The sequence below is a fragment of the Artemia sp. Qi Xiang Cuo genome, chromosome 4 (genome assembly GCF_049724085.1).
Source record: "Artemia sp. Qi Xiang Cuo chromosome 4, ASM4972408v1, whole genome shotgun sequence".
In the NCBI taxonomy this organism is placed as follows: domain Eukaryota; kingdom Metazoa; phylum Arthropoda; class Branchiopoda; order Anostraca; family Artemiidae; genus Artemia; species Artemia sp. Qi Xiang Cuo.
The window spans coordinates 51,601,026-51,614,279 of NC_142797.1; the positions used below are offsets into that span (position 1 = coordinate 51,601,026).

A 13,254-nucleotide genomic window follows, 5' to 3' on the forward strand; every position below is an offset into this window, starting at 1 on the left:
GTTGATTGGCTAGAAATAGTAATTTGAAACTAAATTTGCAGTTTTAGCTAAGCACCAAATTTTACATGTGAACGGTTGTTGCCTAGACATTGGATTCTGGCTAGACACGTGTCTAGACATGGGATTCTAGCTAGACATGCTTGTGAATGCTGCTTAAGAACATACCATTATTTTATAAATAAGTTATTCAAGAGTAGGCATAGGTCTAATACATTCCAAAAACACTTAGCTCTGAATTTTGTAATTCAAAACTTTGCTGTTGACAATTCATGGTATTTATTTGCACATTAGGAGAGGGGGGGGGGGGGTAAAGTTCATGGTAAATTTGTAGTGGACAATAGGCTATAGGCTAATTTAGCTAGCCTAGGATAAAAGTGAAAACATTGTTTGATGCTTTTTTATGCTATTTCATAATTCATATAGAATATCTTTGGGGCCCCTTTAAGGGATCAAGATGCAATTAGCCCCATAAGCAATTATTGAATCATGAAAGAGCATAGGCCTAAACAAAGGCATCAAATGATGTTTTTACTTTCATCTTAGGCTAGCTATATTGTATGACCCACTAGAAAATTACCATTAAACTTTAGCAGGGAGGGGGAGTTTAAATACATGCCTTAAGTAGGCCTAGGCCTAATGAAATTAGCCTAGGCCTAGTAAGTATTGTAGAATGTTTTAAAGTAGTTTTCAGAAATTTATAGGCATAGTTGCCTTTACAGAACTAATGCCGTGTTTTGTTAAAATCATTGGCAATGTCTACTAAACCTTAAAACAAAAAGAAGTAAGACTTAAGCTAATTTATGGGTTACCTTAGGCATTAGCCTACCTACAATATATCAAAGCCACCTAACTTTACTGACCTATAAACCTGGTAAGATCTTTTTATTCTATGATTCGTAATACATTCACAATGAAACGAAGCAGACTTAATAATCCTTGGACCATGGTTTACAATTAGATTTCTAAGTAGTGTTCTGGTTGTCATGTGTAAAACGTTTAAAAATTATGCTAAAAATGTTGCGTAGGTTTTACACCTACGCAACACATACACATACATATTTCTTAGTATAAGATATCGCTATCCCAAAACCGAAAATACGTCTATAGTGAAGTTTCAGTTTTTTGTTTATTTTGTTTTTTTTTTGGGGGGGGGGGTACCTTGCATTTTATATATGTGGCTTACTTTAATGGGAAAACTAAATAAACCAAATAAAACCTTAAAGAAACTTGGAGATTTTTTGGAAGAAACCCATACCCCCTAACCCCCCCCCTAATAATTTAGAAAAAAACTATAATTTATTAAGTTGCTTCAAACTGTTGATTGTTTTAAGTGTAAAATTTGCTCTTTACTTTGAGCAGATAATTTTTTTAATTAACCCATGCTCTTTTTTAACTGAAGGAAAACGAGAAAAATAGGGGTCTTTTCCACTCCGTAATGTGCTCCACATTAATATTTTTCCAAATATACTGCCTTTGAAACCGGTTCCATTGCAACTGAGCCAACGTGTAACGGAACCCCAAGCAACTGAACCACTGTAACTTATCCACCGAGCAACTGCACCACCGTGCAACTGAACCACCGTGCAACTGAACCCCCGTACAACTGAATCCCGTGTAATTGAACCCTCGTGTAACTGAACCCTCCTGCAACTGAGCCCTCGTGCAACTAAACCCCCGTGCAACTTAACCCCATTTAACTAAACCCCCGTGTAACTGAACCCCGTGCAACTGAAGAATCTTTACATATTCAACTTTGTTGGAATTGTTTGCTTTTCAAAGTCATAATATGAATAACTGTCAAGATGATTAATAAAAAGCTCTTTTTTGTGGTCACAAAAGCAATGAAAATCGGACGTCACAAACTCTTAAAGCGAGATTTATTTCTCTTTTTTATGCTTGTTAATGGGTTTTCACTTCGCCCTGTCACCATCTACTGGGCTAGGCATCCCCCCGTGTTTAACCAAACCCCTGTGCAACTGAACCCCCGTGCAACTGAAGAATCTTTACATATTCAACCTTGTTGGAATTGTTTGCTTTTCAAAGTCATAATGTGAATAACTGTCAAGATGGTTAATAAAAAGCTCTGTTTTGTTGTCACAAAAGCAATGAAAATCGGACGTCACAAACTCTTAAAGCGAGATTTATTTCTCTTTTTTATGCTTGTTAATGGGTTTTCCCTTCGCCCTGTCACCATCTACTGGGCTAGGCATCCCCCCCGTGTTTAACCAAACCCCTGTGCAACTGAACCCCCGTGCAACTGAAGACTCTTTACATATTCAACCTTGTTGGAATTGTTTGCTTTTCAAAGTCATAATGTGAATAACAGTCAAGATGGTTAATAAAAAGCTCTGTTTTGTTGTCACAAAAGCAATGAAAATCGGACGTCACAAACTCTTAAAGCGAGATTTATTTCTCTTTTTTATGCTTGTTAATGGGTTTTCCCTTCGCCCTGTCACCATCTACTGGGCTAGGCATCCCCCCCGTGTTTAACCAAACCCCTGTGCAACTGAACCCCCGGGCAACTGAAGAATCTTTACATATTCAACCTTGTTGGAATTGTTTGCTTTTCAAAGTCATAATGTGAATAACAGTCAAGATGGTTAATAAAAAGCTCTGTTTTGTTGTCACAAAAGCAATGAAAATCGGACGTCACAAACTCTTAAAGCGAGATTTATTTCTCTTTTTTATGCTTGTTAATGGGTTTTCCCTTCGCCCTGTCACCATCTACTGGGCTAGGCATCCCCCCCGTGTTTAACCAAACCCCTGTGCAACTGAACCCCCGTGCAACTGAAGAATCTTTACATATTCAACCTTGTTGGAATTGTTTGCTTTTCAAAGTCATGATATGAATAACTGTCAAGATGGTTAATAAAAAGCTCTGTTTTGGTGTCACAAAAGCAATGAAAATCGGACGTCACAAACTCTTAAAGCGAGATTTATTTCTCTTTTTTATGCTTGTTAATGGGTTTTCCCTTCGCCCTGTCACCATCTACTGGGCTAGGCATCCCCCCCGTGTTTAACCAAACCCCTGTGCAACTGAACCCCCGTGCAACTGAAGAATCTTTACATATTAAACCTTGTTGGAATTGTTTGCTTTTCAAAGTCATGATGTGAATAACTGTCAAGATGGTTAATAAAAAGCTCTGTTTTGGTGTCACAAAAGCAATGAAAATCGGACGTCACAAACTCTTAAAGCGAGATTTATTTCTCATTTTTTATTTTTTTTTTAATGGGGTTTACCCTCGCACTGTCACCATCTACCGGGCTAGGCATTTACCCCTCCCCCCCCCTCTCCCAAGGAAAAACCATCTCCTGGAAAATATCCCCTCGCGGAAAATGTAGTTTTCCAAATTGGAATATTTTATTTTGGGTTCTGTTAGTTTTTTAGTTTAGCTGAGAAGTGCTAAGGAAAGTGGAAAAGAGGAACTTATGTGTCAGTCTTGCGCCACCACCTCCGTGCAAAAACATTCTTCTCATAGAAAATCCTCCAGAAACTCTACCCCCCCCCCCTTCAGAAAACTCCCACGCAAAAAATGTCCGTATGTTTCCCAATAACAAATACTATCTGTAAACAATGGACAAATTACAAAACTTAAAAAGGTGCTTAAAATTCTGCAATGGGGCTTTCTGATTGTATTGTAGCTAAGGAGAGAAGAACATACCTCAAAGGGTGCATTTTAATGCCAAAACATCTCAACTCTCATTGAGCCTTCGGATAAATACATAATTAGCTCTAGGGGAGAGAAGAGGAGGATGGAGGTAGAAATTAGTTATAATCCCCCAGGCAGTTCTAGTATTTTTTTATAAGTTGAAAGTGATTGAATACCCCAGTATATAAATTATACACAGCATAATCACGACTCAGTAATATTTGGCTACTACAGTCTTGGCGGGCATAAAATCTCCGCCCATATCCTCGTCCGTCCTGGTCCATCAACAAATCAGTGTATAGAATAGAATAGAATTTATTTGCGCTAAAAGCCCATAGGCCATGGCAAAAAAATATAAACAAAGAACCATTACAAAGAAATTGCACATAACCTAACATAATCCTACAGAAATCTACTTCTATGATTCATCGCGAGACAAAGGAATCGTGCCAAGCTTCTGATACCCATAAAACACTCATCCTCACACACATTCTCCAACCACTCAAAATCATAATCCCCCCTACCAAACACTTCCAGTCTCCAATCACTTAGCTCCTCACATTCACACATCAAGTGATACACGCTCTCGTCTAAATCTCCACACTTAGGACAAAAATAAGGACCAGCCTTTGACTTTTCCCTCCCGATAAACTTTCTTCTTTGGCCCAGTAGCAAACTATCAGCCCTCATTTCAATTAATAGCTTAATTTCATTTTTATTCAAACCCACCTTAAAAAATAAAGCTTCGCCCCAAATCTCCTTCGACCGACAATAGAGACCCAGTGAATTTGAAATTGAGCGCTGGGCCTGCCATGCCTGTATTTTTTGGCCCTGAAAAATCCTTTTACTACTCTACTTACTTGATCCCCCATATCCTCGAGCCCTAAACCATCCCCCCACATATGGCTTAGTCCACACTGATCTAATACACTCTTAATTTGGCACGGTCATCCACTATGTGAGCGGCCCTTCAACATTTCTAAGTAGGCTAAGTCGCCTTCATCCCCCGCACCCTAGGCATCACTAAAATTTTTTCCCAAAGCCTAACCATGTTAACTAGCCTACGACTTCTTAAAGAAAACAAGCCTATATCTCCTCTAACTACTAAACTATTTGTGTGCTTACTTAACCCTAGCCACCTCTTATAATATCCTAATTGCACTGTTTCTAGCCTATCTCCCTTCACATACCCCCAAACCTCAGAACCATAGTGCATTACACCTAAAATTTTAGCCCTGAAAACCTCTTTAACCACTTGGATCTTTTTAATATCCCTCAGCTGACTTCTTAATACCATATTACAACATGCCTTACCTTTTTCCATCCTACTTTCTACATGGGTACAAAATAAATTTCCTTTCGCCTTAAACTTAACACCTAAATATGACCATTCCTCCTCTAATCTAACCCTTTTATCCTTAAAACTAAAATTAACATCCTCTACCACATTTACGGAATGCTAACACTACGGTTTTATCCACATTAAGTTCTAACTTTTTCCAATCCAAATAATCACCTAAAGTATCAAGTAATTTCTGAAGGTTCCCTTCTGAATCAGCAACCAAAACAATATTATCTGCGAACAACACCATACAAATGGAAACAATATCTAAACTCACCGTTGGCGCCTCCTTCTTTTCCATAAACGCCACTACAGAATTTATAAACAGGGCGAATAATTTAGGAGACAATGTGCAACCCTGTTTGAAACTAAAACTAACACAAATGGGATTGGGAGACCTATCTCTAACAAACTTTCCATTAATAGAAACCTACAAACGTTATCAAAAGCTCCTTTAATATCTATAAATGACGTGTATAACCTTCCTTTTTTAGCACTAGTATATTTATTGACTAAAACCTGCAGAATAAATATATTATCAATCGTCCCAAAACCTTTTCTGTATATTTCCCTAGAACACGTGTTTTGGTAGAAACTTTCTCAAAATGCCTTTGAAACCAACTCGAGACTTTGAAACCTACTTGTAATTTCTAAAAACATTTAATATTAACATTACACTACTAATTACCGATTTTTATATATGTCTTGAAATAAATTAATTTAAAATTATATTCTTTAAAATTTAGTGTTAAAAAGGTGAAGTCAAGTTTCGCGTTCAAGAGAAATCTGACTTATTTATCCATGAAAATATCTAATGTCGCTTATGTTTCTACATTCTCCGGAGTACTTGTATCTTGGTCTGGCTTTGTATACTGGTTGAAATAGGAAATAATTGTACTGTCATACAGTGTCAACCAACCGCAAGTGGTATTTTTTTTTTTTGGGGGGGGAGGGGTATTTCCAGAGGGTATTTTCCGCGAGGTGGTATTTCCCGGAGATATTTTCCACATGAGGTGTTTTTCCCGGGGAGGGGGGGCTGGTTGTCCTCCAATCACTTTTATTTTTAAAAAGAGCACTAAAACTTTCAATTTCCAATCGAACAATGAAACGAGATTAATAAACACGATTAACAGAAAAAAAACAGTCCTCCGGGCAAGGGCTGTAAGATACTGTAAATTATCCATTGTTGGAATTTAAGGATTTTATAGAAGTGATGGTCGTACAAATTTCGGAGAAGGCTCATTCGATTGGAAATTGAAGTTGCAAGTTCGATTTTGTAAAAACAAAGATAGAAAGAGGACAATCAGCCTCTCCCTCTTAACCGCCATTCCCCCCCCCCCCCAAATGTATCCGATCAAAATCAAAATAGTTTAAGGTGAAAAAGCCATGCCTCTGGGGTTAACAACCGCACCAGCAGCTCTTGGAACAAGAGCTGTAAGTTAAGCTAGTTAATCAATTTTATCACAAATGGTTTTTATATAAAATTTTTTTTTATGATCTTGGGGGGGGGGGGGTGCTCATTCCATTGTAAGTCGAAATTTCCCGTGCACTTTTTAAGAGTTAAAAGTGATCAAAAGGCTTCCACCCCCACCCTCTTTTTTACCCCAAAAAATCCCATCGATAATTTTGAGATGAAAATTTTACTTCAAACAGATCAAAGGTTAAACAACTATGCCTCGAAGGTTCACAACCCCTAACCTCTGGTGCAAGGGCTCTAAGTTATGCAAGTTGTCTATTGTTAACATACAAGGTTTTTTTTTTATCAAGAAGAGAGGGCATGTTTGATCCTATAAATAAAAAAAAGTGGGGAGCATCAAGGTCAAACCTTAGGGAAATGCCAAGAAGAATGCCAAACACAATCAAAAGGCATTTTTTTCCTTTATTGGTTGTGAAAAGGAAATACCCACAATATCTACAATGGCTGATAGTATCAGAAATCACATGGTTCGGAAAATGTTTAGGAGTATCTTCAACTAAATCAAGAGGTACCTTATGCATCCAGTTTTACAAGACGACATATCTGCAATGTCTCGAACACAGCTGAGGGTATAAACCTGATGTTACGAAGTTTAAACTTTTTGGACATGTTGAAGAAATGTTAAAAAAAAAGGCTGGAGTGCAACCAGTCCTCCTCCCATATTCTTTTTAGCCGCAATCTCCTCAAAGACATCTGATCAGAATTTCGTTATCTAGATTAACAAAAGTCAAATATCTTAAACACATATATTTATTACTTAACGTCCAGAAAGGTGTGATTCCTCTGAAAAAAAGAGAAATAAAATTACGAGGGTTAAGTTCCAAGGGGGTTCAGTTGCAAGGTGGTTCAGTTGCAGGGTGGTTCAGTTCCACAGTAGTTCAGTTGTACGGTGTTTCAGTTTCACGGGGGTTCAGTTGTACGGGGGTTTAGTTACACCGGGGTTCAGTTTCACGGAGGCTTAGTTGCGTGTGGGTTCAGTTACACGGGGGGTTCAGTTAAATGGGGATGAGTTACACGGGGGTTTAGTTGCACGAGGGTTTAGTTAAATGGGGATCAGTTGCCTGGTGATTCAGTTACACGAGGTTTCAGTTGCGCAGGGGTTTGGTTATATAGGGGTTCGGTTCCACGGTGGTTCAGTTACACGCACGCCTTTGAAACCTTATCATTAAGTAAAAATAGGACTCTAGTTAATTGATAAATTAAACGAAAACTTACCAAGTTTGAAGTTTGATTGTTATTATACTCCAAAGAAGGAGCGCCAGCGTAGCTGAGAGTTCAACTGAGAGACAGACGCGTGCAATCGCCTCGATTGACCAAAGCAACACCAGTATTTTAAAGTCATTATAATATGCAGTTGTTAAGCTCATGCTGAAACGCTGAGAGTTCAACGGGAAGGGACATTGGGAGGGCAGTTGAACTCTCAGCTACGCTGGCGCTCCTTCTATGGAGTAGAATTACAATCAAACTTCAAACTTGGTAAGTTTTCGTTTAATTTATCAGTTCTACTCCAAAAGGAGCGCCTTAGCTCCGCCTTGAGTTCAACTGAGATTTTAAAGTTCAGCATGAGCTATACCAACATTAATGATCAATAATAGCCCTATTCATTAAAAGGGGCTGTTGTACAAAAATTCATTTGTAGGAAGATATTTTAAATATAACAAATTACAGTGAATAAATTCAAAAGACAGATAACTGCTGACCACTTTCAATTGGTTTATTATAAAACCTTGCTAACGTTTTGGCATTTGTCCAGCCTACTTATTTTACGGTTTGATCTACATAAAGGCCTCTTGCTTTAAGGTGGGACATTGAGGCAGACCGTGTGCTTTGAGCACCATAAACACTGATATCTACCTGCAAGAAATAAAACTTCTTTTATCCATTCAGAAATAGATGACATGGACGCAGCAGTATGAGGCTTACGATAAGTAAGAAAAAGTGCGTCGTTTCTATTCGGATATGATGTTATTCTAAGCTAGGTGCGTCACCGGACACAGCGACGACTCTTGAAAAGGCCGAAATTTAACTACTGATTTGTGGTTTCCCGGTTTCGTTACTTTTAACAATACATTGATTTGAAAATCAAAACTTCCATCGTCATTATGTATCATATTACTAAGTAATAAACTGGCCAAAAACTGAACTCTTTCACAAGCTGATAAAATTAATAAAACTGCTAATTTTTGTGGTAGTGTCTTTAATTGAAGATTTTCGATATCCCAATCTGGCATTCTAAAGAGATCGAATATACATTTTAAATCCCAAATACTTGAAATCTTGGGTAGACTAGGCCTTCTATTAAAGATACCTCTCATAAACTTCTTGGTGATGTGATTACTGCCTAACTGAAGGCTTGGTAAAATTGCCGATAAAGCACTCCTCGCAGTATTAATAGCACTGTAACCAACACCTGAGTTAAAAAGTTCCGTAAGAAAGGTCAAAGTCTCCGGTAGAGTTGCCTGCAAGGCCTGGATTGTGTTTCTTCCACAAAAGTCGATCCATTTTTCAATGTAAACTTTGTACTGGTGCTTAGTCGAATCCCGCCATCCATCCATGATAATATCGACTTTGGAGGGAGAATATCCTTGGCGGTGAAGCCCTTGCCGCAGACAACACGAGCCGCTAGGCGTAACGTCTTGGACAATAGATGGTGCAAGGTCGGTTTCTGCGGGAGAGACAAAGTAAAAATATCATTTGGTAGAAATATTGGAATTCCTATTAAAAGCTTTAATAGTAAGAGATACCATACTTGTGTGGTCCAATTTGTAAAGTTCAAAATACCAGTGGCCTGATCTGTTTCCACCTTCTAAAGGGTCCTCAGAAGTAGACTGAACGGGGGAATGCATTAAAGAAATAAGGCTTCCAATTCATTGCAAATACATCTACGAAAAAACATTCTGGATCTGGTTTCCAAGAAACAAATGGTTTAATCTGAAAATCTAATCTAGTCGCAAACAAATCAATATCTATCGACTGACATACCAAAAAGTTCAAAATAATAAATATTTCAGAATCCAATCTCCATTCCTTTTCATTATCACATTTTCGTGATGCTTTATCCGTGATATTAGCCACCCCAGGCACATGTTCTGCAGATATCCACCCTTTCCCCTGCAATACTACCTGCCAGACCTTATTTGCGAAGTAATTACAAAATTTAGATTTTGATCCTCCCATTTTATTTATATAAGCTACTGTGGTTATATTGTCAGAACGCAGCCGAACATGCACGCCTTTAATATCCTGGAAAAAACATTTTAATCCCAGATAAACGGCCTTCGTTTCTAAGACATTGATATCAAATATCTTCTCTTCTGAGGATCATTCACCTGTGGCCGTTTTCATGGAATATTCATCCACGAGTGTCCAACCTAGTTTCGACGCATCAATACACAAATATTTGTCAATTGATCTAGGCTTAATTGCTTTAGAAGCATGATTGACAATATCCAACCATCATTGTAGTTCCGAATTTACATCGGATGTTAAAGTTAGCCTTGCCGCAAAATCACCCTTCGCGTACCTTAATACTTGAGTTTTCAACGATTCCGCCTTCCGGTAATATAAAGGCCCTAATTCCACGGCTGGAAATGTTGAAACAAGAACACCTAGAGTTTCGGCCAATTCTTGAATCGTAGTCAATTCTTGAGTAAGAATTTTTGAAACCAAATCTATAACGTTTTTAATTTTTCTTTCCCACAGGAAAATACGCATTGATCGGGAATTTAAAAAAAAACAAAAACAGAAATTCTATTTGTTGGCTTAGAATCAGAACTGACTGACTGACTCCCGGGTGAATCACAAAGTCTAGCTCTGACAGTAATTTCGCTGTTTCATAGACATTATTTTGACATTCTAAATATGACCTTCCCTGATGGAGAGAATCATCTAGATACACAACTGATAAATACCCTTTTCTTCGAAGCAGGGAGATAACAGGTTTCATAAGAACCCTTGGAGCAAATGATAAGCCACTTGGCATTGAAGTGAACGCATAACAAAGGTCAACTTCAAAACAAAGCCAAATTTGATCATCAAAGTCAACAGGGCATGAATAATAAAAATCAACTAGGTCATTAGAGGCCATATAACATTTTTTTTGTCATTAAAAGAACTGCAGAATGAACACTTTCCATTTTAAAATGGTAATATTTAATGTTTTCATTTAATTTTTTAAGATTCAGAATAAACCAAGTAGACCCATCTTTCTTTGGGACTGTAAAAACAGGAGAAATACAACTTATTTCCGTTATTCTGAACTCGGGTACTTTAACAATAACACCTTTATGCAATAAAATATCAACTTCTTTTCTTATAGCCTGCATTTTTTCAAACGTAAAACTTTTTTTTTCAAAGCCTTTAGTGGTGTTTTCCCAAATTCAATCTTATAGCCTGAGGCTACAATATTCAAAATATTCAAATCACTGGTTATTGACTGCTATTTTTGAGATGTACTTACTAATTCTCCCAGCTTTAAAGTTATCAGCCAAATGTTGTGACTGCCTATTGAAATTAACATCAAAATCATAAAAATCAAGGGTGGGGTATGTTAAATAGTACACACCAGCCATTTGCTATCCCTTTTGTGGAATTTTGGAATTTGGACCTCTCTTGACGTTCTTGGCCCTGCCATCTGCAATAATTTGGACGGGGGGCCTCGTTCTGCCATCGGCGATAGCGGTAGGCCCCCCCTTGCACGTTTTTTGGTCTTCCAAAGGATTTTTTTTTAATCCGCCACGGATTTAGCCTTAGACGTTGTTGTGGCAACATCTTGAGATACTCCGTGACTTTGACTTCAGCAGCACATAAAGCTGATGCTATAGTGGGATCTGGGCTCAATTTGAATTTCACCGCATGGCGTCTTTTTAGACTTAGATCATTTTCAAGCTCAAGAATCACATTTGCTGCTTCTAAAACACAAAATGTTGGGTGAACAAATGTCCGCTGCACTTGAAGTGCCTTAGCATCCCTCTGTTTAGCCTGTGATGAGAGAATAGCCCAAACTTCACTGTTCACCTTTGGAGGAACAATTTTATCGGTATTCGCAGGTCTAGGGTGGCGCTCAAATAACTCTTTTAGCTTCACTATTTCCAAAGGCTCAGAGAAAGCTCTATTTGCAACTTTGGCAAGTTTCTTATGGATTTTGGGACCCTCTTTGGTACCAGAACGTTCTTCAGAAATCCTTTTGAATAGAGCATCATTTGACGTGTTTTCTTTTAATCTTTTACCTTTGTGCTTTTCCAGAGAAACCTTCCACTTTGGGTCATGTATTTTTATGGGGCTCCGAGAGAAATATTTTCCGTTCCTAGAACTAATTTCAGGGCTCCGAGAGCCATATCGAGCACGAGTTTGAAACTCTGGGCTCTGAGAGCCATTTGTTTGATCGCTATCACTCTCACTTGAGTGTTCTGCGGCGCGATGAGCTTTATATTGCCTTCCACGCCTGTCCCGATCATAATCTTCATCGACTAAATTGTCCAACAATCCAATCACTATCTCACTATCACTCATTATTTAATTTGGTCCGAATCAAAGCGAATGCTAACGTCAACTGGTGTTGCTTTGGTCAATCGAGGCGATTGCACACGTCTGTCTCTCAGTTGAACTTGAGGCGGAGCTAAGGCGCTCCTTTTGGAGTAGTTAATTGCAAAATATTCTATACTTCCTGTTTTGCCACATTTGCTCAGGTAAATTTTTTTCCCTGATACTTATGGTGCTTTTACCTCCTAAAAACTATTTGTTCAAGATTAAATTCTCTTGCTTTATAACTTGCAAAAGTGGAAATGAATTCACCCTCTACATCTGCAAATAGGACAGAAATGGAATCATTGAAAAAAAGAAGGTAGATATACAGTGAATATAATTTCCTGAATGAAAAAGAAATCATTTTAAAAGAAAATAAGACTTAGTAATTTTTATAATAATATTCGTGCTATAACTAGATGGGTCAAATCGGTTGTAGTGTGGTAATGGAATTTGGTAGAGGGGGATTCGCTCCAGGAATCATTTAATTGTTTTAATTTTTATTTTCAGTATTTAATTGAAACTCCGATTCTCTTCTTTGTCATTGAAACACCTAATAAGAACTGATAACGTCCTATCCCTTTCGGATTCACATGCTAACCCACAAATATAGGACTACCTCTATGTACAATATTATGCTGACTTCTCGCTATTTTCAAGTTTCTAAATATTTCTTTTAACCGGTTCGAAAGAAAGAATTGACATAAATGTGCTAAGAATTATGACTGAGATTAGTCGTATTTCACACAACGCCAGCGCTACTTGTGGGACATCCCTGCATCAGCATACTGTACGAAATGGCTGGTGAGAATAAAGTGAATTTAAACATAATATGTGTATTTTGTCACAATTTAAAATTTTGTCTGCACCTTTAAGCGCTAACAATCCATTCTCTTTTTCTATTGTTATCACTTTTATCATGGAGCACTAGGAGACCAAGCTTCGCTTGTGAAGGGAATTATAGACACAAAAAGGGTATTCAGTGTAAACCCCTTCTGGAAATGTATACTCCATACCCTGATTTACACAAGAAAAACTTTTGTGTAATTATTATAGAATTCGTTTTTTTAAAGATACAAAGGGGGAGGTAATTTTCAAACTTTAGGAGTAAATTTTTCCTTCCAATTGGCATCCCTGTCAATTTTTAATTAATTTAACGTTTCTGCCGCAATCATGCCAAGAAGTGTTCAGATTCTCCGGATATTCTTTGTCAAACAATGCCCACGGATAAGTTAATAATTCTGAATTTAACCTTTTCGAAT

General features: G+C 37.8%; 1 protein-coding gene across 2 annotated transcripts in view; it reads right to left on the bottom strand.

The window, feature by feature from the left end:
• Positions 1-992, bottom strand: part of LOC148953215 (stAR-related lipid transfer protein 7, mitochondrial) — a 46,194-nt gene extending 45,202 nt beyond the window's left edge. Inside the window, exon 1 of one of the 2 annotated variants that reach the window (XM_089087578.1) lies at positions 861-992. In XM_089087578.1, the coding sequence (XP_088943704.1) occupies positions 861-985 (125 nt within the window). In that variant the 5' untranslated portion in view covers positions 986-992. The remainder of the gene's footprint in view (positions 1-860) is intronic. The other variant, XM_089087579.1, reaches the window with a different exon arrangement.
• Between the last annotated feature and the right edge of the window lie 12,262 nt (positions 993-13,254).